At 37.8% G+C, this 24,515-nt stretch overlaps 1 protein-coding gene across 3 annotated transcripts; it reads left to right on the top strand.

The window, feature by feature from the left end:
* The first annotated feature begins 685 nt into the window (after window positions 1-685).
* On the top strand, window positions 686-23,323 carry LOC306991696 (metal transporter CNNM4). 3 transcript variants are annotated; one of them, XM_079599785.1, is made up of 8 exons: window positions 690-2,113; window positions 5,681-5,824; window positions 6,499-6,633; window positions 6,734-6,903; window positions 13,619-13,715; window positions 14,805-14,894; window positions 18,691-18,866; window positions 21,031-23,323. In XM_079599785.1, exons 1-8 carry the CDS (start codon window positions 736-738, stop codon window positions 21,484-21,486), a joined length of 2,646 nt encoding a protein of 881 aa, XP_079455911.1. In that variant the 5' UTR covers window positions 690-735; the 3' UTR covers window positions 21,487-23,323. The 3 variants fall into 3 exon arrangements, with proteins under 3 accessions (XP_079455913.1, XP_079455912.1, XP_079455911.1); XM_079599787.1 differs by lacking the exon at window positions 14,805-14,894 and having other exon boundaries at window positions 686-2,113; XM_079599786.1 differs by lacking the exon at window positions 14,805-14,894 and having other exon boundaries at window positions 686-2,113; window positions 18,649-18,866.
* Window positions 23,324-24,515: the final 1,192 nt, after the last annotated feature.

The raw sequence follows: 24,515 nt of genomic DNA, 5'->3' as shown, positions 1-24,515 counted from the left end.
TACACAGATTCATCTGGTTGAGTTGAGATGTAGTGATGGTCAATTGACACACACATCCACAAACAACAAATCCACCTAGCCTATATTACGGCAGACCATTGCCGTTTATTAATTTACTTTTTATTACAGTACAACAAAAACAATATATTATTTAAATGATAGTATTTATATATAATTATATTATTTATTGTAGCTACTTCCTTACTGGTAAGGGTTACAGTAACAGACATTCAGGGAAAATGTTCTTATTTGTCATCTAAATACTGTAAAAATTATCTTCTTTATCTAAATGTATTTGATACCGATTGATTTTGTGTGTGGTGAAGAGCCTACATAACACAACACTGTGGCACACACACACACACACACACATATATATATATATATATATATATATATATATATATATATATATATATATATATATATATAGTGTATCATTTTTTATCGGAAACCTGTTAGATTCTTACATTTATTTATACTTAATACTACAATTTATTATATAAAATACATTAGGTGCCACGAAACGTATATTAGTCCAAACGTGATGTATTTTTAATTAAGAACGCGCGCGCATATATTTTTACCATTACATTCAACGTTCCACATAAGTTTTCCACTGTATTGAAAGTGGGCGTTGCGCAATTGTGCACTATGCAAATGAGGGGGCGGGGTCCGCGTGTGGGAGCGATGACGTGACGTAAGGTCCAGCCTTGCGGAGAGAGCGCAACAAACATGGCGACAGAGCGGAGCGGGCAGGGGTGTCTTCTAACTTTCATCGTGTTCCTCTGGAGCTCTGTCGGCGGGCGAACGGAGACCTCGAGCCAGAGTTCCCGGAGTCAGATCCTGGGCATGCGGCTGGAGAGGAGCGATAAAGCGGCCAGCACGACGGAGGACGGGCTCATCCAGGTAACGGAGGAGAGCAGCGTCGTGCTCCGGTTTTATGGTGTCCACCTGAGCCCGGGCGCAGCATCCAACATCAGGTTTACGGAGTATGTGGATACAGGGGGTAGTGACGCGTTGAACAGGACTTGTGAAGATTTCACCAAAGACATGAGCATCGGCAACTACATGAACGTGAGCAGCAGGGGTACATCAGGTCTGGTGAGTGTGTATGTAAAGCCAATGCGTAAAAGTGAACGAGAGAAGACCTACAGCCTATGTGTCAGACAGGATTTGGGAGATAAATGGGTCCATTTGCCTGATAATGATGGTAGATTGGTAGTCGTAGAGGAGAAAGGATCGCTTTTACCTCTTTGGTTCCAAGTCATCCTGGTGTCAAGCTTGCTGGCGTTGTCCGGCATGTTTAGTGGACTCAACCTGGGGCTCATGGCGTTGGATCCAATGGAGCTTCGCATTGTGCAAAGTTGTGGCACTAATAAGGAGAAGAAGTATGCGCGCAAAATCGAACCCATTCGAAGCAAGGGCAACTATCTGCTTTGCTCTTTATTGTTGGGTAATGTGCTGGTCAACACAACTTTGACAATCCTACTAGATGATTTGATCGGGTCAGGGTTGGGAGCCGTGGCGGCATCCACGGTTGGCATTGTCATATTTGGTGAAATCGTGCCACAAGCGCTCTGCTCGCGCCACGGTTTGGCCGTAGGCGCCAACACCATCGTGCTGACCAAATTCTTCATGCTACTGACCTTCCCGTTGTCATTCCCCATCAGTAAGCTTTTGGATGTCATCCTCGGGCAGGAAATCGGCACCGTCTACAACCGAGAGAAGTTGGTGGGGATGCTGAAGGTCACAGAGCCCTACAACGACCTGGTCCGAGAAGAGCTGAACATCATACAAGGTGCTCTCGAACTCAGAACCAAGACGGTGGAGGATGTGATGACGCCGCTGGGCAACTGCTTCATGATTCACATTGACGCCGTGCTCGACTTCAGCACCATGTCTGAAATCATGGAAAGTGGCTACACGCGGATACCCGTGTTCGACAGCGAGCGCTCCAACATCGTGGACATCCTGTACGTCAAGGACCTGGCCTTCGTCGACCCGGATGATTGCACAACGCTCAAAACGGTCACCAAGTTCTACAACCGCCCGGTGCATTTTGTCTTCCACGACACTAAGTTGGATGCCATGTTGGAGGAGTTTAAAAAAGGTTAGTGATTTGTGTTTAATGTTTTCTCTAAGTCTTGAAAGTTTGCAAGGAATGTGCTGTGCTCACAGGAAGCCAAGGGTTTATCTCCATGCACAGTTGTTTTCATCCTCCTATTGATTATGATCAGGGGTGCCGCCAGAAATTCTGGGCCCTATGGAAAACAAAATGTCTGGGCCCCCTACATTTTTTACAGATACAATTTAACCCAATAAACATGCCCTGTATACTTTTAAAAAGATACTTAGCACATTGCATAGTTAAAATGTCTAAAGATGAGTACAAAGCGTAGAAAAACAAGAAAAAAAATATATAAATATGTACTTGTTTACATAAAAGGGAGAACATGTATTATCTCAATTGCAATTGCAAGCACAACAGAACATAATGTACACATATTGACATACTTTACATGAACAAGCTTTAGCTGGGTCAAACTGCTCAATCAGGAACCATCAGCTAGAACTAACCCATAATTAAATCAGTCCAGGAATAAAACAAGCTAGGCCAAAAGGGGCTCAAAATCAAGACACACCAGACACACACACACACGTAATTATTTTTATTGGCTTATTTAGTTTTCTTAATAGGCTATATACTATTAAATATCTATTTCGTAAACTCCTTATAGCCAATGGTTACTACAGACATGTTTTATTCAATTTTATATTATTTTTCTGGGGCATTTTATTCATATTAAGAACGTCAAATCTGACAGCATCGATCGTAGCAGCAGCACTGTCTGTCACTTCACAGAACACACGACATGGCAAACTGATTTTGTAATTTTTGAAGCGTGTAGATTACTTTTTATTTTGTGAAGTTATCATCATGTGGCGAACATAGTAGATAAGACGTGTTTAGAGGCTTCAATCTTCGTGAAGTTTCGCGCTCAGGCTCACCTTGTTCGGCTGAGACAGGGGCGGGGGACGTGGGGGAAGGAGGACGCGGGTGTGCAGCAGCCGCTGAATCTGTGTCTACGAGACTTGATAACCCGGAGACAGCAGATATGTTATTATTGTTGGATGTAAATCATAATTCAGTAATTATTTTACTAAGCTAGCTAGATAAAAGCAGGTCATCATGTAGTAACAAAAATGAGTAACTCTGAAAGTTTTGGAATACAGGAATAGGGCAAGCTACCTTTCTTTTTGAAAAACTGTGTGACATAGCCTACTGTCGACTTCGGCGTTCTCTGTCTTCTCTTTCCGTTTTTAATGCCCTGACTTTTGATGTGACATGCCTGCGTGTGTCACTGTCTGCGCTGCATCATAGCAGCAATAAGCAAGACGCTACACTAGCGATCGTAGCTTGGACAGCGCAGGTGGAATTAACCATTGTGAGAGGGAGGGGTGTATCTGAAACAGTAAATACATTATTTGTTTTTTAAATATTAAATCTCTTGTCAAAACGGACAAAATACACATTTAGTGCATGAGGGGCCCTAGCACTTTTAAGGTATGTATAAAAAAGTAAAAAGAAATAAGAAAAGAAAAAGGGGGTCTGCTCTTCTGGGCCCTAAATCAGCCTGGGCCCTTAGAATCGTCCTAACCTTCCACCCCTTTACGGCGCCCTTGATTATGATGTGTCCCGCTGAGAGCCAAATCAATAACCATACGCTCCCTGTATCAGCCTCCGATCAATATGAAGCTCTTCTAGAAATGTCAGAGGAATCCCATGCTGCCAAAAGCACCTGTCACTCATTAAAAATACACATCATCATCATTCGGTCCACCAGAGTTTGCAGACTCACTCTAATGTTTTGCCACATTTACCTTCAGATTCAGGGCCATAGACATGTTTACAGAGACATATTCCCGTTAATATTCAGATTATTCTTTACTTTGGTATTCGTAACACTTTACAATGAGGTTTATTTGTTAACATAGTTAATTGCAGTAGTTAAACTAACAATGAACTACAATTCATGTGCAAGTGCATGTGTGTAAAACACAAATTTGCCTCATAATAGTTTAAAGATGAGTTTTGTGGGCGGTGGTTTGGAATGATTGGCAGTTTCAAGCCCCTCCCACTTCATTTTTCTCATACCAATCACTGCAGCACTGCAGAGGGACAAAACCCAAATGACGTGCACTGTTTTGTCCAAAGCGTCTGCTTAGGACATTGCTTTTGCTGCATTTTATGACAATTTTGTTTTTCTGCACACTATTCAAATGTGTTTTTACTGTTTGTTTAAAATGAGCTCCACTGAGATATGAATGCATGTAAATAAGCTTATGAGTATGCAAATAAGTAAATGTGCGTGATTTGCTAAATGCTGATCCCTCAGGAGCTTTGGAGTATAATCTCAGTGTGAAAATATATTAGATCTTCTCTTAAACACTCTGCTTTTCTAAAGCTTTCCGTACTCTAATATTAGGCTTGATCATGTACTTAAAAATTCCCCTGAGGGAAACGGATTTCAGATTAAAAAATCTGCATATTTTCTTTCAGTTCCTCTATTTAGGATAACTTTTTACGGATGTGTGATGTCAGCCATTATTTAAAAAAAATAAAGTGTTGCGGACTGTTTATCCGACTTGGGGTTTAGTGATTTGAACAAAACCATAAGTTTTAGCCTAAGCTTTGTGCATAATTTGTGGTGGCATTTTTATAAGTATGAGTCTCTGAATTGGCTGATATTGAAAATAAATAATGTTTTGATGCCTGATTATACTTGTATTTTAATTACAGCTCAAATTTAGTTTGAAAAAAAAAAACCACATTAACATATAACATAAAAATAATAATTGGTTGTCAGTATTGGCCAGAATTTCTATATTGGTGTATCCATGTATTTTGAGCATTCAGTAAGTATTGCTTTTTTAAGTTTATGTCCAGTAATTTAGATTTTGCAATGTTTTGCATATTTCACTCTTTACTTTTAATGCCATCGATGTGTCTTCTGGTCATGTCTTGCTCCATCCTTCCCTTTTCGCTTTCTTTTTCTAATCCCCAGACATCTCCGTCATTTCCCCCTCCTAAGCTCTTTTAGCTCTAAGTTTAGTAGTAATTCTGATCTGACTCTCTTTTGGCTTCAGACATGAAGCGCTAATGGTCCAGTATTGCTTAAATTGTTATGGATGATCCGATTACCCCTCAGATAAAATATGCTGAATAATTTATGGGGTTTTCAGATTCTGTAGTAATAATACAGATCGTAAATATGCATGTCCATGCAGTGCTTCAATATATGAATATGGTTTGAATTATTGAATTATTCTACACCTGCTCAGTGGGTTTCCTGGCCTGGTGTGAACTAAATATACCGTATGTTAAAGTGATAGTTCTCCCAAAAATGAAAATTCTGACATCCTTTATTCACCCTCAAGTTGTTGCAAACCTGTATGAATTTATTTCTTCTGTTGACTCAAAAAGAAGATATTTTAAAGAATGTTGGTTAACCAGATAGTTGATGGTAGCCATTGACTTCCACATTAGGAAAAAAATACTATGGAAGTCAATGGCTACCGTTTGTTTGGAACAACTGGAGTGTGAGTAAATGACGACAACATTTTTTAAGTAACTATTAAACAGCCATTCTGATTGCTTGGATGTTTTTGTCCACAGGTAAATCCCACCTGGCCATCGTTCAGAAGGTGAATAATGAGGGCGAAGGAGACCCGTTCTACGAGGTTCTGGGGCTGGTCACGCTGGAGGACGTTATTGAGGAGATCATCAAATCTGAGATCCTGGACGAGTCTGATCTCTACAGTATGTTCAAGATAGTGATTTCTTTTCTCATTTTCATGGAGTTTTAAAACCCTCTGATGCTTTTCGGTCACTTTTGACTGAAATTTTGACTTTATAAAAATGGTATGACACCTGGTGACTTATGGCACTTGCTATGTGAACACAAGAAGAAGAAAAATCGTCCTAAAAATAGTCACACTTGTACTCCTAGCAGATAAAAATTACCAACATAGAAATTAATAGGAAATAGGGGTTACTTTAAAAATAATTGTGAAAAAAATGTATGGGTTAATTCACAAAGTGTGGAAACAAATGGATTGCATAAATAAATATTACTTGGTACCATAAAATTCCCTCAAATACAAAATATTATTGAACAAAAATTATATTACGGGTACATAGATTTTACTGAAAAAGAAAGTTCGGCCACTTTTGTCCAGGAGGAGTATGAGTGTGATAATTAAATGAGGAGCAACAAAGGGTTAAATCTAATCTAGTGGTCTAATAATTGATTTATTAATTGGTTAAATTATTGATTTATAGATCTGGGCTGCATTTCCTTTGCAATGCAAAGCATTGTAAGCCTAAGTAGATCATAGAGACAATTGATGCCAATGGCTTCTATGATCAACTTAGGCTTAAGATGCTTTTGGGAAACAAGATGAGTGATTATAATGATTTTTTTTGTCTGCTAGCTGACAATCGTAACAAAAAGAAAGTGGATCCCAACAAGAACAAGAGGGACTTTTCTGCCTTCAAACATGAGAGCGAATCTAAAGTCAAGATATCCCCGCAACTAATGCTAGCAGCGCACCGTTTCCTCGCTACTGGTGAGCTGTTGCGTTTATAAGACACTGCTTATCCTCTCACTGTTTGAGCTTTTGCTGTTTGCAAATAACAGGCGATTCTTGCTCATCCATCTTTCCATAGAGGTGAGCATTTTCAGTCCACTGCAGATCAAAGACAAGGTGTTACTGCGAATCCTCAGGCATCCGGATGTCATTCAGGAGATCAAGTTCAACGAGAGCGACAAGCGTTCGCTACTGCACCATCTATATCAACGTGGAAAACCTGTCGACTTCTTCATCCTCATTCTTCAGGCAAGTGAAACTGATCGGCAGATGACAGTTCAGCAGAAATCTCTGTAGACTTGATGCCCACTAATATCTACACTGCGTGTTTATTCAATATTTAGGTTAGTTTAAAAAAGTGCCTTTAAATCAAAACAGAAAGTGTGCTACTTCCTTCAATAATCTCCTGTTAGCGAGGCTTGCGGTAACACTTTATTTTACAGTGTCCTTGTTAAATATGTTACATGTACTTACCATAGTAATAACAGTAAATTATGCATAATTACATGCAACTAACCCTCAACCAAATCATAACCTTACCCTAACCCTATAGTAAGTACATGTAGTTGCTTAATATTACTCCGTACTTAAATATATAATTACACTGTAACAATGACCGCTTAATATAAAGTGTAACCAGGCTTGCTAAGGCAAATTTCATTATTACTATTGTGAAATTGAAATTACCAAATTGCCAAATGAAATTACCTTGAAACGTGCAACGTTATTCATTTCTACTCAAGACTAACACTCTTACACAGAGATTATAAAAACCTCGCGTTTTATCGCATTCGTTTGTTTTGAGAGATGGTTTGGTTTGTTGGATGGTTTGAGAGAAAAGGAAAAGGTCAGAGCCAGAGGAGTTGCCTGTTCCCCATGGCCGGTACCATGTGATTCACCCGATTGCATCCCATGTAATTCCTCACCATTTGACCTTGTGGAGTCCCCATGACATTGCTCCAGGGACGTCAGCTGTACAACCATCCACAAATATCTCTCTCTGCCTGTCAGAATTCTTAGTACTTACAGGATTAGATGTATCCCAAAATAGACTGGGTTTTTCTGAGGAAAATATGAGTACTGCCATGATGCGTACTGCCATGATGCTGGGATGTTGTGACCAGGACATTTCTATGTGGTTGCTAGGGTGTTTTAGGTGGTTACTAAGGCATATAGAACAAGTCTACATACCTAGAGCAGGCTAACTTCTAGATGTTTTTAAAGGCATTGCTACGTGGTTGCTAAGGTGTTACTATGCAGTTAACACTATGCAGAACTAGCCTACACACTGCAATGCACTGGCAACAAACCAGAACACCCTAGCAATCACACATCAACCCCCTAAAACTGCTCTAGGTGGTTTGCCATTGCATTGCTGTGTTGCTTTTTAGATGGTTGCCAGGGTATTGCTTTGTTTTAGGTGGTTTCCATGGTGTTGTTATGCAGTTGCTAAGGTGTATTTGGTGGATGTTTGCTAAGATGTTGTAGGTGGTTTCCAGGGCATTGCTATGCTGTTACTAGGGTGCTCTGGGTGGTTGCTAGGTGGTTTTTACTTTCCATGTTAAAAGAGTGCACTATACTGTAGAGCTGCACGATTCTGAATAAATTGAGAATCACGATTTTTTGGTTTAAAATTGAGATCACGGTTCTCCCACAATTCTGAATAGACAGCTAAACTAAAAAAATTTAACTATAAAACTTAATTAATTTGAATTATTTACAACAAAAAACGGTTTGAGTGAATGATTCAATGACTCGCCCGTAATGACTTAACTTCTTTTATTACTAGATGAATCAGTGTTTTTGAACGAGTCTCTTAATTGAATGATTCGATGACTAGGGCTGCGTCCGAAATCACTCTTGAGTAGGTACTTATTTTGAATAAGTAATTACTTCACGGCCACTAAAAAAAGTATGTTCTTCTATATAGTATGAGTGTGTGTAGTATAAATGTAATCATCAGCCATGCTTTCAGTCACTTCCTTTCACAAGTCCTGTCCCGTGGCCTTATGGGATGGTAAAATGTCTATCGTATGCACACTTCAGAATCTCACCAGAAGTAGGTCATCCGGGTACTTTTTGCCTTATGAGTACTGTGAATTTGGACATTGTCACATACTGTTTTTTACCTACTACACAGTAGGGAAGTTTGTGTTTTCGGATGCAGCCAAAAAAAAGAAGCCACTTGTCGCCACCTACTGGTGTAACGATGCAATTCATACAATAGTTATTTGAAGCATGAAGATATGTGCAAAAGGTGATTTACTCTATATTGATCCCTACCATACACATCAGTGTTTATATCCAAACTATAGATGTGTATCTCAGTACTTCTGTGATATTTAGAATTATTATTAAACAGAAATAATGTGGTTGAAAAAAGTTTGTGAAGCTGTTTCATACTTATACAAGCAAACTGCTCACTCTGTATCAGCGGCAGCGCCAACACGGATCTGAATGTTCGCCGTGATCGTACTTATCAAAGGTGAACAGAGTCTAAGACACAGGCGAATCCTTGTCATTTAGGAACAAGAATCAAGATTGCGATCTTTTAACGATTAATTGTGCATCTTTAGATATGGTTTGGGTCCCTCCTTTAACGTAAGTCTGTTTTTTTCTGTTGCCAGAGCCACAATCACAAGTCAGATCACTTGGAGAAGTAACAGCACACCTCTCTGCACAAGTTTGAGGTGTCAGTCTTGCCCGTGACACTTACAGCGCAGGATGAATTACACACAGAGGTTTCATTCTCAGGAGGAGAGATCTGAAGTTTAAGCAATAGAAATAATAGTGATGCTGGTTAACATTTTCAAGCTCTTTTGTGCTTGTCGTGTACATGGCGTCTCGTTCGTGCCTCTCAGTCGAGGCGTCCTGGTCTGTTCGGAGCGCCTGTGACCTCACTGTTGGTTTAGCCAGAAGAGGCCAGCATCGGTCAGGCCTGTCCTTCACTAATTGATCCCTCTTACATAAGAAAGGGATCCTGAGCATAGCAGCTCTAATCCCACCCTCTTTCTGCCAGCTCACACACACACACACGATCCACACACAACCAATCAAAGCTGTCCATGGCCCTGTTTTATAAAACAGTCCAATCAGAAGTGAGATTGATGGAAAGACTCTTGGATGTCCATGCAACAGCAAGCACACGTTACATATAGATATTGACTTGTACGTGAACTCATACGCGGATCAACATATTAGCGCGACCTTATGCACACTTTCCAGTCATCTGAATGAATATCTGTGCCACTGCTCGCTTAACGTGGCTTAAGTTTGAAGATGGTCAAGGTAGGGCGGGCCGTGTCGGGTCACAGGGTTGGCGTGGCGCACGGGGCCCCCCTCGGGATCAGTAAATCACATCCTGGATTTGCTGTGTTCTCGACGGGGGGGGTCAGGACAAGGTTAACCCTTTCAGGACGTCAGTGTGACCGTGTTTATCACAGTCGTAATCATCCCCGCGGCACAATGTCATACGGAGCATGAACGCCATGTGTCATGGAGCGTTATGTCACACTGGCCATCAAACCGCATGTCTGCTTATTCACCAAACTCCTCTCATCTGCTAATTTACAGGCTGAATCTTTAAAACTTTAAGTTTTAAAATCACTTAAAATATAATAGTTTAAATTAATTTTCAAAATGATCAAATAAATAATATAACATGTATTACCTATAATGGTAGCACTTTATTTTACAGTCCTGTTCTCCATAGTATATACTTATTATTATAACAATGGTTTATTTTTATTTTTGTTTTAATTGTATTTAGTAAAATATATTCCTAATATGTTCTTATACTTTTATTTAAATGTATTCAGTCTATTAGATAAATAAATATATTTAAATAACTTATTTGAAAATAAAAAATATTTCCATACTTTAAATGTATAAAATGTATGAATAATTTATTATTATTTTAGTAGTTTAGGAATTTAGTAAGTTTTAGTAATAAAAGAGTGATTTGTTGGTAGTACTTTACAAGAAGCCATTAACATTAATGTTAACATAAACAATGAACTTGTATAGCATTTACACATTTATTAATGTAGGTTGATTAATAAATATACTATTGCTCATTGATAATTAATGTTCATTCATAATTGATTAACTAATGATTTGAACTTTGCACATTCTATCTAGATAACCTAGATTATAAAATTATGGAAAAGTGTTGTTCTTTGTTGCTTTATAATACCTAATGTTAATTAATTGAACCTGTAAATTGTTACTGATTGATAAGTCTCATATGCTCGACCACTGCATTTATTTGACAAAAAAAAAACTAAAAAACAGGCAGACTTAATATTGTGAAATATTATTACAATTTAAAATAACTTTTCTATTTTAATATATATTAAAATGTAATTTATTCCTGTGATGCATTTCTCCAGTCTTCGGTGTCACATGATCATTCAGAAATCATTCTAATGCTGATTTGCTGCTCAGGAAACATTTCTAATTATATTCAGTGATGAAACCAGTTATATTTTTTGTGGAAACCATGATACATTTTTCTTTGATGAATATAATATTCAAAAGAACAGCATTTGTTTTATGCTTTCATTTTAAATGTCTGTTACTTTTTATCAATATAATGTGTTCTTGCTGAATAATATAACTAATTTCAGCTTTCCAAAATAAAAAACCCAAACTTTTGAATGGTAGTGTATCCATGTAGAGTGTAATAAAGATGTTTTGTTTTATGAAAGTTGATTTTCTCTTATTTGCTGGTATAACAGAAAGCAGTGAAGTGTAGTCCAGCTCTGGTTGTGTTTAGTGTCCACCTGAATATAGATACGAGAGCAGAGGAGACTCAGATAGAGTGACAGGATCCGTGTGTCATGCAATCCGAGCGCCACGGATCTGGTAACGTTTTCGTGAGAATGAGAGGAATGGTTGACTCTCCATCGGGGCAGAAAACGGGGCAAATATGACGCCTGAGAGTTTGGAAAATGTGTGTGTCCTCTCGCATGTGGTTTAGCACATGACACGTGCCCTGGTTTCAAAGAATTAAATGTACCAACCTCACCGTCCTTGTGGGAGTTTTGGTTGGGTTGTGTGTCATTCTGTCTTTAATTATGGAGACGCAACTGGTTGTTCTTCGAGGAAGCCGGTTAAGAGTTCAAAATAAGTTGTGTTTGACGTACAAGTTTTTTAAAAACGCTGTTTAATTAAGAAGTGAGGGTTCTTGAGGATTTTAGGTGTCAGTATCTTGAAGGAATCACACAAAGCTTTTTATTGCCGATGTATTTATTTGATATTAGTTTTGATATCAAGCAGTTTCCATTTATGTGGTTGTATCTTTATGATTGTCGGCACTGATTGATTTGACTGACACTGACACTATTGGATGAGAACTGAACTGAGCTGGGTGATGACATCACTGTTTTCTCCAGAGCTGCTTTATAGCTTAATTGAACTCATTTCATAATTGATACACTTTGCACAGTTATTGAACTGAACTGGTAAAACACATTTTTTAATTCTTCTTATGATATCCAATCCACGTCACCTGATTTCTCAAAGAGTCTGAAAATGGTTTAATAAAGGATTCTAAACCCTTCCTTTCCGAGAGCTACTCTGCTCTGATTGGTCAGATGGCCCAGTCTGTTGTGATTGGTTTACTGTGCTCTGATTGGTCAGATGGCCCAGTCTGTTGTGATTGGTTTACTGTGCTCTGATTGGTCAGATGGCCCAGTCTGTTGTAATTGGTTTACTGTGCTCTGATTGGTCAGATGGCCCAGTCTGTTGTGATTGGTTTACTGTGCTCTGATTGGTCAGATGACTCAGTCTGCTGTGATTGGTTTACTGTGCTCTGATTGGTCAGATGGCTCAGTCTGTTGTGATTGGTTTACTGTGCTCTGATTGGTCAGATGGCCCAGTCTGTTGTGATTGGTTTACTGTGCTCTGATTGGTCAGATGGCCCAGTCTGTTGTGATTGGTTTACTGTGCTCTGATTGGTCAGATGACTCAGTCTGCTGTGATTGGTCTACTCTGCTCTGATTGGTCAGATGACTCAGTCTGTTGTGATTTGTTTACTGTGCTCTGATTGGTCAGATGGCCCAGTCTGTTGTGATTGGTTTACTGTGCTCTGATTGGTCAGATGGCCCAGTCTGTTGTGATTGGTTTACTGTGCTCTGATTGGTCAGATGGCCCAGTCTGTTGTGATTGGTTTACTGTGCTCTGATTGGTCAGATGACTCAGTCTGTTGTGTTTGGTCTACTCTGCTCTGATTGGTCAGATGGCCCAGTCTGTTGTGATTGGTCTACTCCGCTCTGATTGGTCAGATGGCCCAGTCTGTTGTGATTGGTCTACTCCGCTCTGATTGGTCAGATGGCTCAGTCTGTTGTGAGTGATTGGTCTACTCTGCTCTAATTGGTCAGATGGCCCAGTCTGTTGTGATTGGTCTACTCCGCTCTGATTGGTCAGATGGCTCAGTCTGTTGTGAGTGATTGGTCTACTCTGCTCTGATTGGTCAGCCTATAGCGTGTGTCGAAAAGCACATTACCGTAGCTGAATTACAAATGAGTCGTCATCATTTGGAAGTCTAGCAAAGCGAATTTGCTTTCACAGCGCAGAAAACAGCGTCTTCTCTACATGTCAACAACACGAACCAAACTCTTTCAGTCTCAGCTACAACTACAGTGTTTGAGGGCGGGGCAAAGAAGACGTTGTGTGTGGGCAGCCAATGAAGAGCATAGGCTGGCATTATGCAAATCTGTTTCATTGTTGTGTAGGTTTGTAACAGAAAGTGAGACTGGAATAACTTACGACTCGTTTCGGCAATTCAGAATCGATTCTTTCTTTTAGGAGAATATAACTTTATTTGTCGTGCACTTTGATCTTTAAAACTTTGCAAACCTTTTACATTCACAAACCGCTTTATTAGACATTGCATAAAAGGTAATATTTGAAAAAGCATAATAGGGGCACTTTAACCATTAAACCCACTTCTGTCCTTCAGGGTCGAGTGGAAGTTGAGGCTGGAAACGAGAATATGAAGTTTGAGGCCGGTCCTTTCTCTTATTACGGCGTCATGGCACTGAATACACCATGCCTGGGTGAGTATTTATTTATTACTTGCTTTTTTTAACTCTTATTTTCTCTAATCGAAGAGTGTGATATATTCCCACTTACAGGGTTATTACTCCATCCAAAAATGAAAGTTTTGGCATAATTTACTCACCCTCGTGTTGTTCCTTTTTTCTTCTGCACAACAAAAAAATAAGGTATTTTGAAAAATGTCGGAGCCTATTGACTTCCAATTTATGGACAAAAACACTGTTATCTTATCTAACTTTGTTCTAGACTAGTGTGATTTAAATGATGACAGAATTATTATTGTTGGCTGAACAATTTCTTTAAAGATGAAAACGGACATCATTTACTCAGCTTTATGCTGTCCCAAACCCGAAGGAATTACAGAACAAAAAATGAGACGAGTTAAAGATGTTCGGTGATCTTTTGGATGGAATATCAATAAATCTTGACTGAACTTTTCAAGTTTCATAAAAGATGCAAAAAGCACCATATAATACAGCAATGCTACAATAACTGCAAGAAACCGACTGAAAATATGAGTAAATCAGGTTGATTTATGCTAAAGATGATGTGTCTGTTGATGTTTGCTGCCCAGCCATAGATCAATAGCCAGCGCTGTGTGTTTTTTTAGAGTCTCCCAGCGCAGACACAAGCACTTTGTCATGATCTGCCATTGTAAGTTTAGTCTGGCGTTATATAATAACACTGCAGCTGCCGGTACGGACACATTTGACCGCAGGGACATCTGCTGGCCGAGTGTCACTATGTGTAATGATGCTGTCTGATTCTGTTCCCTCACCTCCAGCTGTGCCGCAGTCCATCCATGTGCCAAACGTCACATTTATGTGCTTAGCATGTGTCTGAATGTGTGCCTGCATGTGCTTTGAGAAACACTGTATAAGAGACCAAAGGTCGTGTGACTGATCCATTGGCATTTACTTCCTTCCAAAGCCTGTGTTTTATTTAAACCTTGAAACCCAAAAGGAGATATTTAGCAGAATGTCCTAGCTGGTTTTCTCAGCACAACGCTACTGGATGGTAATTCATGATGTGCCGTGTTTAAAGAGCTTCTCTGTCTCTCCTCTGCTCTGGCCCCCCCACCCCCCCAGCTGTCACCCCCCCTCTCTCTCCTGCCGTGGTGTCGCCTCGTCCGCGTCGCCTTTCGCTTAAGAGGTTTTCTCTGTTCTCGCGTTTCCCAGGTAAAATCCCCTGCATGTTTGGATGCTAACTCAGAGATGAACGGGAGCTAACATATGGGGGTGGTGCGGGACAGGAACTAGTTTAAAATGTAAAAAATAACCTTTTATCATGCTATGAACCGGTGTCCAGCAAATTCTTTTATTTTTATTTTATTTTATTGATTTAAAAGCTCTGTTCCAAAAGCCTTTTCAGCAATTTCAGTACTGCATTGAGAGTAGATAGTTTCAATAGTGTTTTTTATGAAACATTCACTATTTATATTCACTATATTTTCAAAACAAGTTTTTGCTTGCATTTATTCAAGACATTCAAAATGGACGCAGCAAAACAAAAACAAAACGTTTGACGACATTGACTTCACACTTTGCACAAGTCTTGAGGTGGCAGGTTTGAATGTATGCAAGCATACTTGAGATTCGTGAGCTACAGCAGAGAATTTGAATAATTAAGTTTAAATGTATTTATTTATTTAAGTAATTTTTCCTCACACAAAATGATCATTAGCATTCAAAAGAACTGACATGGTGTTTGAACCACTTTTACTTTTTAGTCCTTTCAAGTTACAAACAGGATGTGACGATCACTATAAAAATGTGAAAATATGTGTACTTTATTTATGTAATACATATTCATACTATAGAGAGACCTTCTTAAAAGAGAATGCGATTTCAGACACAGCCCTAGTTTTGATTTATTAGATTTTATTTAGATTAGATTTAGATTTAGAATTAGATTTATTGATTTATTATATGCTCAACATGGCATAAGACTTAAGGGCCGTTCACACCAAGGACGATAACTATAAAGATAACGATAAAGATAACTATATATGCGTCCACACCAACGACCGATAACGGTCTTTTTAAGCACGCGATGTCATCTGCCATTTTAAACGCGCGAGACCTTTAAATTAGAATGGATTCTGATTGGCTGTCAGTGTTTTATCGTTCGACAGCTGGAAAAAATCGTTCTGAAAGTGATCCCAACGAAATCGTTCCTCATATCTTTATCGTTATAGTTGTGGCGTGAACTCTGTTATTCTTTAATATGGAGAACGATTTTTAGAATTATATCTTTATCGTTATCTATATAGTTATCGTCCTTGGTGTGAACGGCCCTTAACACACACTGTACGTAGATGTAAATGACTGTTAGTAAAATGGAAGCTTGCTGGATAGTTGGTTCTGGCATTGACCTCATGAGTTCAATCTTTGGAGAGCTCTTCTTTTTTAACCACTAACACACTCACCCCGCTGCCCACATCACTTCCTGTCCATCACACCTGACCTCATGCATTTGAACACCACATTCACACCACCCTGAAAATACAGTCCTGCCTTAGTATCAGAATATACAAGCACACGTGCTCTGCTTCTGACATGATCGTTGAAGACTGGTTCATGACGTCATGATAAAATATACTTTATACAATATACTTTATTACATATGTGATATTATATGTAATGTACATGATCAATCATGCTAAGTGTACGTAAGTGGAGTGCAGTCTTGCTGCCATTAACTAAAACGTGTTAAAAACGATGTTAATTGAAATAAATTCAGTAAAAGTACTAAAACTAAAACAGAAATAATAAAAACTAAATAGATATTTTAAAAACTGATACAAACGACAAACACACAACAAATAAAAAAAGCTTTAACTAAAACTAAAATGAAAACATAATAAAAACGAATTAATAAGATAATTTGGTGATGGGTGATTTGTTTTTCTTCCATTGTTTACGTCTGTTCTCCTCGGGAACAGAACGGTAAGGCGTGGTTTTAGGACATGAATATTAATTACGTAAAGTGGTGTTTGTCCATCTAGTAGCGTGTTGGTTATTTTCTGAATAGAAATATTAAGATACTTTGACCAACCTGTACGTTCTCGGACGCTTCTGGCTGGAGTGCAATGTATAGTCAAATACTAAGGCAATTTTCCGATATCATCAATTCTCTGATATCGCTGTGATGATTGGTTCCGTCGTGAATTTGAATTGTTCTCTTTGGTTATTATGTTCTCTTTATTCATTCAATAGCTTATATGAATTGATATCAACAATTACATTTTCACTAGTTAAAATGTTAATTCTTGATATCAACAATGACATAATCACTTGCAGAAATACGAATTCTTGGTATCAAGCATTAATTTTCAACTAGTATAGTGATATTACTATTTTTCAGGAGTGAGTTATCACTCTCTTCAGGAGTGATAGATTCCTGAAGTGGAGAGAGTTTTTTATAATCTGAGTGAAGTAATGCTTCCATATATTATTCTGTATATATTTTATTAACTTTTGTAAGTATAACATCTACCTGTCCAGGGACTGCGGGTGGAAATTAGCATTTTTTGCTATAACCTGGCAGTGGCACTTGATATCTCTTCTTTTTTTAGACTAATGTTTTTTGTGCATTGTCCCTGATCAAATTAAATTAAATTAAAATTAAAGTAAAAACTATAATTCTTGACATCTGTAATTATATATTTTTTTGTAATTGCAATTTCACATATTAGAAAATACAATTCTTACTAGTAAAAATCATAATTTTTGATATCAATAATTACGTGGTTACTATGGTAAAAATATAAATTCCTGATATCAATAACTTAATTGTCACTAGTTAAAATTATTGATATCTGTAAATGTATTTCAACATGCTACTGTGCTATTTCTGGTATTTGAAAATGTGTTTCTGATATCAATAATTATCAGAGTAATTTCAGATATCTAAAATGGCGTTCTTACTAGCAATCACATTCATGATATCAGAAATTAACATTGTGACAATCGAATTATTGATATAAAAACATTTTTTACTAGTAGCAATTCAATTGTTGATTTCAAGAAAAGACATTTGCACTAGTAACCACCTTATTGATATCAAAAATAATGATTTTTACTAGTAAGAATTGGAATTTCAACTTTTAAGAAAGCAATTATTGATATTAACAACTGAATTTGAATGGCAGCCTATGGTGACATTTAACTAGTGAAAATACAATTACAGATATCAAGAATTAACGTTTTTACTAGTTGAAATCTTATTCCTGATATCAAGAATTAGCATTTTAACTATAGTGAAAATATAATTGTTGATATCAAGAATTCATATCGTGCGAATGAATAAAAGTCAGAACGGCTTGCCATAGTTAACACAGAGAAAGATCTCCCATGCTTTTAATAGTAACCATGTGCTTCTGAGTCAATGGGATCAAGTGAAGTGTGTGTGCTTTTGTCCGCATCATTCAGCATTCATGTATTGTCTGTTATTTGTCGCAGTAAAAAACACTGCAGTGACTGCTGAAGGTAGTTCATAACACCTCTAGATGGCGCTAGTGTGTTAATATTACAGTCAGAACATCTAGTGCTCATCACACATGCTTTTGTTTTGACAGTATAGGTCATCGAAATTATGTACATCCTCTTTTCTTTATAATCACATACTAATATTATACTTCTGATATTATACAATCTATTCTTCTCTAATATAGCCAAACTAATGCTGCTCATACATAAGTGCACGCTTTTAGAAGCCCGAATCGACCACCCAATCATTTGCAATAGTCTTTCCATTCATTTCAAATGTCATATGAGTTTCCTTGTCAGTGGTCGTGCTTTCCCTCTCATCGATGACATTATCTCACTGTTGTTGTTGTTGTTTTAAGTCTTGCCACATTTGTATTAGTGTGTGTATTCTCATTGAAACTGTTTCATCTGTGTCTGTGTCTGTGTATGTGTGTGTAAGCAGACGTGCCACGACATGAACTGATGGATTTCATGTGCATTCCAGAGTTTCGCTCGCCGTCTCACGTAAGCGGTTTGAACCGCTCTGCGTCTCTGAGCTGCTCGGAGCGAGTGGATTCTGTGTCCATCGGTGGCAGCAACAGTCAGCTCAATAACAGCCCCGTGGCACAGTACGTCCCTGATTTTAATGTGCGGGCCATCACTGACGTACAGTTTGTGAAGGTATGTTACGTCCATAAATGTTCTTGTGAGCCAGTCTGCTCCTGAAGTTTGAAGTCATGCTCCTGTGTGTGACTTCAGAAGACATGGGTTGTATCAACTATTAATGCTGCTTTTCTGGAGCTTGGTAGATCTTTAATTTGAGCTGTTTTTGTATGTCTAATGGCAAATGTATATATGCTTCTCTACACTGAAGCAGTCACCCTGCTCTCTAGATTTTGGCATTAGCATTTAAGGGAAAAAACATATTTGTTGAACATTTATCATCAGACACTACCGATTAAAGGTTTGGGATCGGTAATATTTTAAAATGTTTTTCAAAAAAAGCCTCTTATGCTGCATTCATTTTTGGACAATACGGTAAAAACTACAATATTATTATTAATATATAAATACGATTTAAATTTACAATGGCTGTTTCCTATTTTAAAATATAGGCCTAATTTATTCCTGTGATGGTAAAGCTGAATCTTTCAGCATCATTACTCCAGTCTTCAGTGTCACATGATCCTTCAGAAATCATTCTAATATGATCTCCTTTGATTATTTATATATATATATATATATATATATCAAAGCACATCAGTATATTAGAATGATTTCTGAAGGATCATGTGACACTGAAGACTGGAGTAATGATGCTGAATTATTTTTTTTTATGATTATGACTTACAGCTTATGAAAACCCCAAATTCAAAATTAGAATATTGTGAAATGGTTGTCATAAGCTGTAAGCCATAATCATCAAAATTATACAAAAATAAAATGAAAAATATATATAATTATCTCACTTGAAATATCTCACTTTGCTTGTAATGAGTCTATATAATATATTAGTTTCACCTTTTAAGTTAAATTACTGAAATAAATGAACTTTTGCACGATATTCTTATTTTTTGAGTTTCACCTGTGTGTGTGTGTGTGTGTGTGTGTGTGTGTGTGTGTGTGTGTGTGTGTGTGTGTGTGTGTGTGTGTGTGTGTATATATATATATAACACACATAAATATTTTAACATCATTCATATTTTAATATTTTGATTTATTTATATTCAAATATTTTGACCAGCCTGTCCAGTCTCAGACAGTTCGGTGTATTGCAGAGCCTCAAAGGGATGTGGTGATGAAGTAAATGTATTTCAGTGCTTTTCCGTTCGCTTGCAAAACATTGCGTTCCACCCTAGAAACTCTGCGGCCAGTGAACTAAAAGTTTCTCGGGGTAATGCAAATCATTTTCGAGAGAACGCAAATGCATTGACAAGTAATTTTTCCTCCCATCTCATATTCTTTTCCTTCACCATGTCCCTTTAGGACTATTACATAGTCCAAATACTACGGTAATTTTCCAAAATCATCGAAGCTGTCTGAATGGTCTCATCAGCATGTCTAATGAGTTTGTCATGTTTCTATCCTTACTGACCAGCAACACGACACAAAAATACTATCGGTGCGTCCAAAATTGCATACTTTCTGAGTAGGGACTACATTTGAATTAGCTACCGTTAAAAAAAGTATGTTCTATATAGTATGAATGTGTGTAGTATGTATGATATTGGAACATCCATCAGCCATGTTGTTGTCATCATGTGACCTACAGCGTCAGTTGCTTCGCTTCACTTCCAATCACAAATCCTCTCCCGTGGCCTCATGGGATAGTAAAGTGTTTATTGAATACTCACTTCAGAAAGGTCATCCGGGTACTTTTTGCCCACTGGTTTTTGTATACTATATAGTAGGGAAGTATTCAATTTCGGGCGCAGCGTATATATCTCAACTTTTATTATCAGTGAACTTTTGCAGCTTGATTTGCAGTGTGGGTGACCTCACCGATTATTATAACCAAACGTTCTCGTTCATCACATTGCGCCAATCACAGAAAACTAGTCAAATCTCACACATGCTTGTATCCGTGACCATGTGAGTCAGTGGGATCAAGTGAAATGATTGTGCAATTATTATTATTATTATGAATGTTGAATACAGTTGTGCTGCTATTTTTTCAGGACCTTAGATGAAAGAAAATTCAAAAGAACATAAATTATTTGAAACCAAATCTTTTGTAACATTATAAATGTCTTAATTGACAGTTATGATCAATGTCATGCAACCTTGCTGAATAAAAGTATGGATACCTTTTTAATCCGTTTTTTACTTTGTCTTATTTTTCCAGATCACTCGTTCTCAGTACCACAACGGCTTCCTGGCTTCAAAGCTGGACAGCACTCCTCAGTCCCCTGAAAGCAGCCATACGCGTCTGGATACCGGCCCTCTCCCGCCTCCTACCCCTACCCCTACCGTCAGCGTGAACCACACCACAGCGCCCACGGCTCCCAGAGAGAACGGCCCGGATGAGACCACCTCGCTGCTCAACGACAAGAACAGCCTGTCCAAACGCCAGTCGAGCCACGGCCACCCTCAAAACCAGTCGCACCTGAACACCAACGTCAACTCCAACTCCAGCCCCGCCCCTCATCCCCACGGCAACATCAGCCCCGCCCCTCATCCCCACGGCAACATCAGCCCCGCCCCTCATCCCCACGGCAACAGCAGCCCGACGCCCTTCCCCAACCCTCACGCGCATCATGTGCACATGTTCACGCACGCGCACACCGAGAGCACCATTTGACGACACTAATCTGGGGCCCTTGCGGAGCTCCAGATGCGATCGCACAAGCGCATTTACACTTGACGATGTCTTTCTCAAAACCTGCTAGAAACTACACTACATCTCTGGCCTGATTTCTCATTTCGAGAGGCCAAAGGTGTGCTATAGAACTCCAAAAAAAAGGTGCATCGTCTTCAATGTTGGACGTGATCTCACTGTGATTTTAGGGGCTGCGGGTTCGGTCCGACGTTGAAGTCTTTATGACAAGTTATGGTGACTTATGACCTGTGTTGCATGCTAATCATGTAGACATGTACTCACGTAGACACTATCTCAATGTTTTCTGTAAATTGTTAATGCTACAAATATGCCCGTTTATAGGCATTATACAATATTTCATCAGTATATAACGAATTTTCTTGTACGATATGCACTTCTTATGATGTCTCTGACCCAGCAGCATACATTTGTGTGCTGTAGTTTTCTGAGATTATGAGCATAAGAGCACTTTGAGTCTCATAAGCTATTATTGGACTGTTTGTGTACAACTAAACTTTCAGAGAGACTTTTCTAGTTTATTTGGATATTTGCCAGGGTTAGGAGTGGCTACGTGATGTAGCCGGGATGAAATTGTAGCTCTACGTGACGAACGTGAAGGAAAACTTTGTAAATATAGTTTGAAGACGTGAAATTTGCCGACACAGATGTGGTTTGGAGAACCCCACGTTTTGACATTTATAGCAAAAAAAACATTGAGCTTTTACCACTGCAAAACCCAGATCTGTGATAATGAAATTCAAATTGATACAATAGTTTATTTAAAGATTAATGTATTTATTTTTTTGTCTAAATTATGTATGTATATTTCATCAATATTTTGTATAATCTTTTTTTTTTTTTTTTTTTTGACCTAATTGTAATTCGTCCCCTGGATGAATCTCACAAGAGTTATATTTCACGACAACAACATTTATTTGACTAAATAAAGCCTATATATATACCATTAAGATTTTTTGCATGATGTTATGCGTTATTTTCATGACAATTACGCACATTTTCTTGACAAATCTTATTACTGTACTTTTTCTGGAGGTTTCCTAATTCTCATTCTCAAGTCACAGCTAATGCACTCATAATGTAGGAATATTTTATTTTTCTCACTTCACAGTAATGAAAATACTAAGAAATATCAGAATGCAAAAAATCTTCATGGTCTTTATTAATTTTCATTTTGGGGTGAAATATGAAATATGATCTGAAATGTTGTGAGATTTAAGGCCCACCAAGAACAATAACTATAACGATCATGTATAAAGATAGTTCTAAAAAAAATATTTTAGATATAAAAAAATATTAGAGTCCACACCACAACTTTAACGGCACTGAAAAACAATATCGTTGGAATAACTTTCAGAACGATTTACCCCCGATGACGAACGCTAAAAACATTGATAGCCAATCAGAATCCATCCTGCTTTAAAGAACTCGCGCATTGAAAGTGACAGACGACAAACTGCAGCGCGCGCTTATAATAAACAGAACGATATCGTCTGCTGGTAACTAATATAGTTATCGTTCTTGGTGTGAACGGGCCTTTACCCACTTCTTTATCTCAAAGGCTAATGTCCATTAAACAACTCAAATGCTGTTTCCAACAACATTCCTGTCCTCGGATAGAGAGATGCTTAAACAGAATTCACTGTGAACTGAAACCACACATTAATTCTCATACTTGTTTGTACACTATTGGATCTTCAGTATCTCTTCCTGAAGTCACCAGTACTGTTTGGTTTGTTATACACCTCTAGAGTTCAAAGTGAGCAGTTAACAAGCTAAAGCCTCTTTCCTTGCACTATATTAAGGGTTAGTTCACTTTAAAATTAAAAATCTGTCATCATTTACTCACCCTCAAGTTGTTTCAAACCTGTATTAATTTATTTCTTCTGCTGAACACAAAGGAAGATATTTTGAAGAATGTCAGTAACCAAACAGTTAACTGGTCCCATTGACTTCCATAGTAGGAAAAAAAAAATACTATGGAAGTCAATGGGTACAGACTACTGTTTGGTTACTGACATTCTTCAAAATATCTTTCTTTGTGTTCAGCAGAAGAAATAAATTAATACAGGTTTGAAACAACTTGAGGGTGAGTAAATGATGACAGAATTTTAATTTTAAAGTGAACTATCCCTTTAAGATTTTCCAGATCTTCTTGCAGTGACCATAAAGCCAGTTCTGTCCTGAGATCACGTTTCAGAGATCACACAGTGATTTTTCCATTGTGTTCCTCTCATGCTGAGCTGACATTAGAAACTATTTAAAAACCTTATTCTGGTGTATTCATGGCATGCTGTAAGTACGCTATGCAGTGCATGCATAAAGGTTTCAGCGTTAAAGTGTTCTTTTATTTCATAAATTGTATGAATATCCCAGTGAGTTACTGAGTAAAAAGTATTAGAACGAATTGCTCTGAAGAATAGCATTGGATTGTTGTTATAATTGTTTTACTCATTGAAGAGTATGAAATTGACTTTGTTTATGATGATTATTAATATAATAATATTATTTATAAATGTTTTGTTGCCTTTACAAGAGATTTAAATCTAAAGCAATAAATAGTTATTTCTTTTTTACAATGTTTAATGTACAATTGCACACTTGAGAGAAGAAATAAGTTGCATTTTAGTGCTGTCAAATCGATTAATTGCGATTAATCGCATCTAACATAAAAGTTTTTGTTTATGTAGGTTTCCAAACTTGACCGATACTGTACACACACACACACATACATACATATATACACATATAACTTATAACATTCAATAAACTAAAACTTTTATGTTAGATGTGATTAATCACGATTAATCGATTTGACAGCACAAATTTTACCTCAACTGACATTCTTGTATATGATTTTTGACTAGTATATACTTCAACTGAAACCAAAACATGGGCATTGCAAGCTTTGTACTTCGCCGTAAGATGTTGTATCATAACCAAAGTTGCAACACATGGAATTAAATTTGTGAGTGAACACATTGGCCAAAGCC

The sequence above is a fragment of the Phoxinus phoxinus genome, assembly GCF_949152265.1.
Source record: "Phoxinus phoxinus genome assembly, chromosome: 23".
Classification (NCBI taxonomy): Eukaryota; Metazoa; Chordata; class Actinopteri; order Cypriniformes; family Leuciscidae; genus Phoxinus; species Phoxinus phoxinus.
Note: the sequence above shows the minus strand (reverse complement) of the source record. Positions and strands in the feature narration are given on the sequence as shown.

Excerpts from the sequence above, each read along its gene's own strand:
- LOC306991696 (XM_079599785.1), top strand. The coding sequence starts at position 736 with ATGGCGACAGAGCGGAGCGGGCAGGGGTGTCTTCTAACTTTCATCGTG. Across the intron at positions 5,825-6,498 it reads GGACGAGTCTGATCTCTACA|CTGACAATCGTAACAAAAAG; the intron begins GTATGTTCAAGA and ends TTTGTCTGCTAG. Across the intron at positions 14,895-18,690 it reads TCTGTTCTCGCGTTTCCCAG|AGTTTCGCTCGCCGTCTCAC; the intron begins GTAAAATCCCCT and ends TGTGCATTCCAG.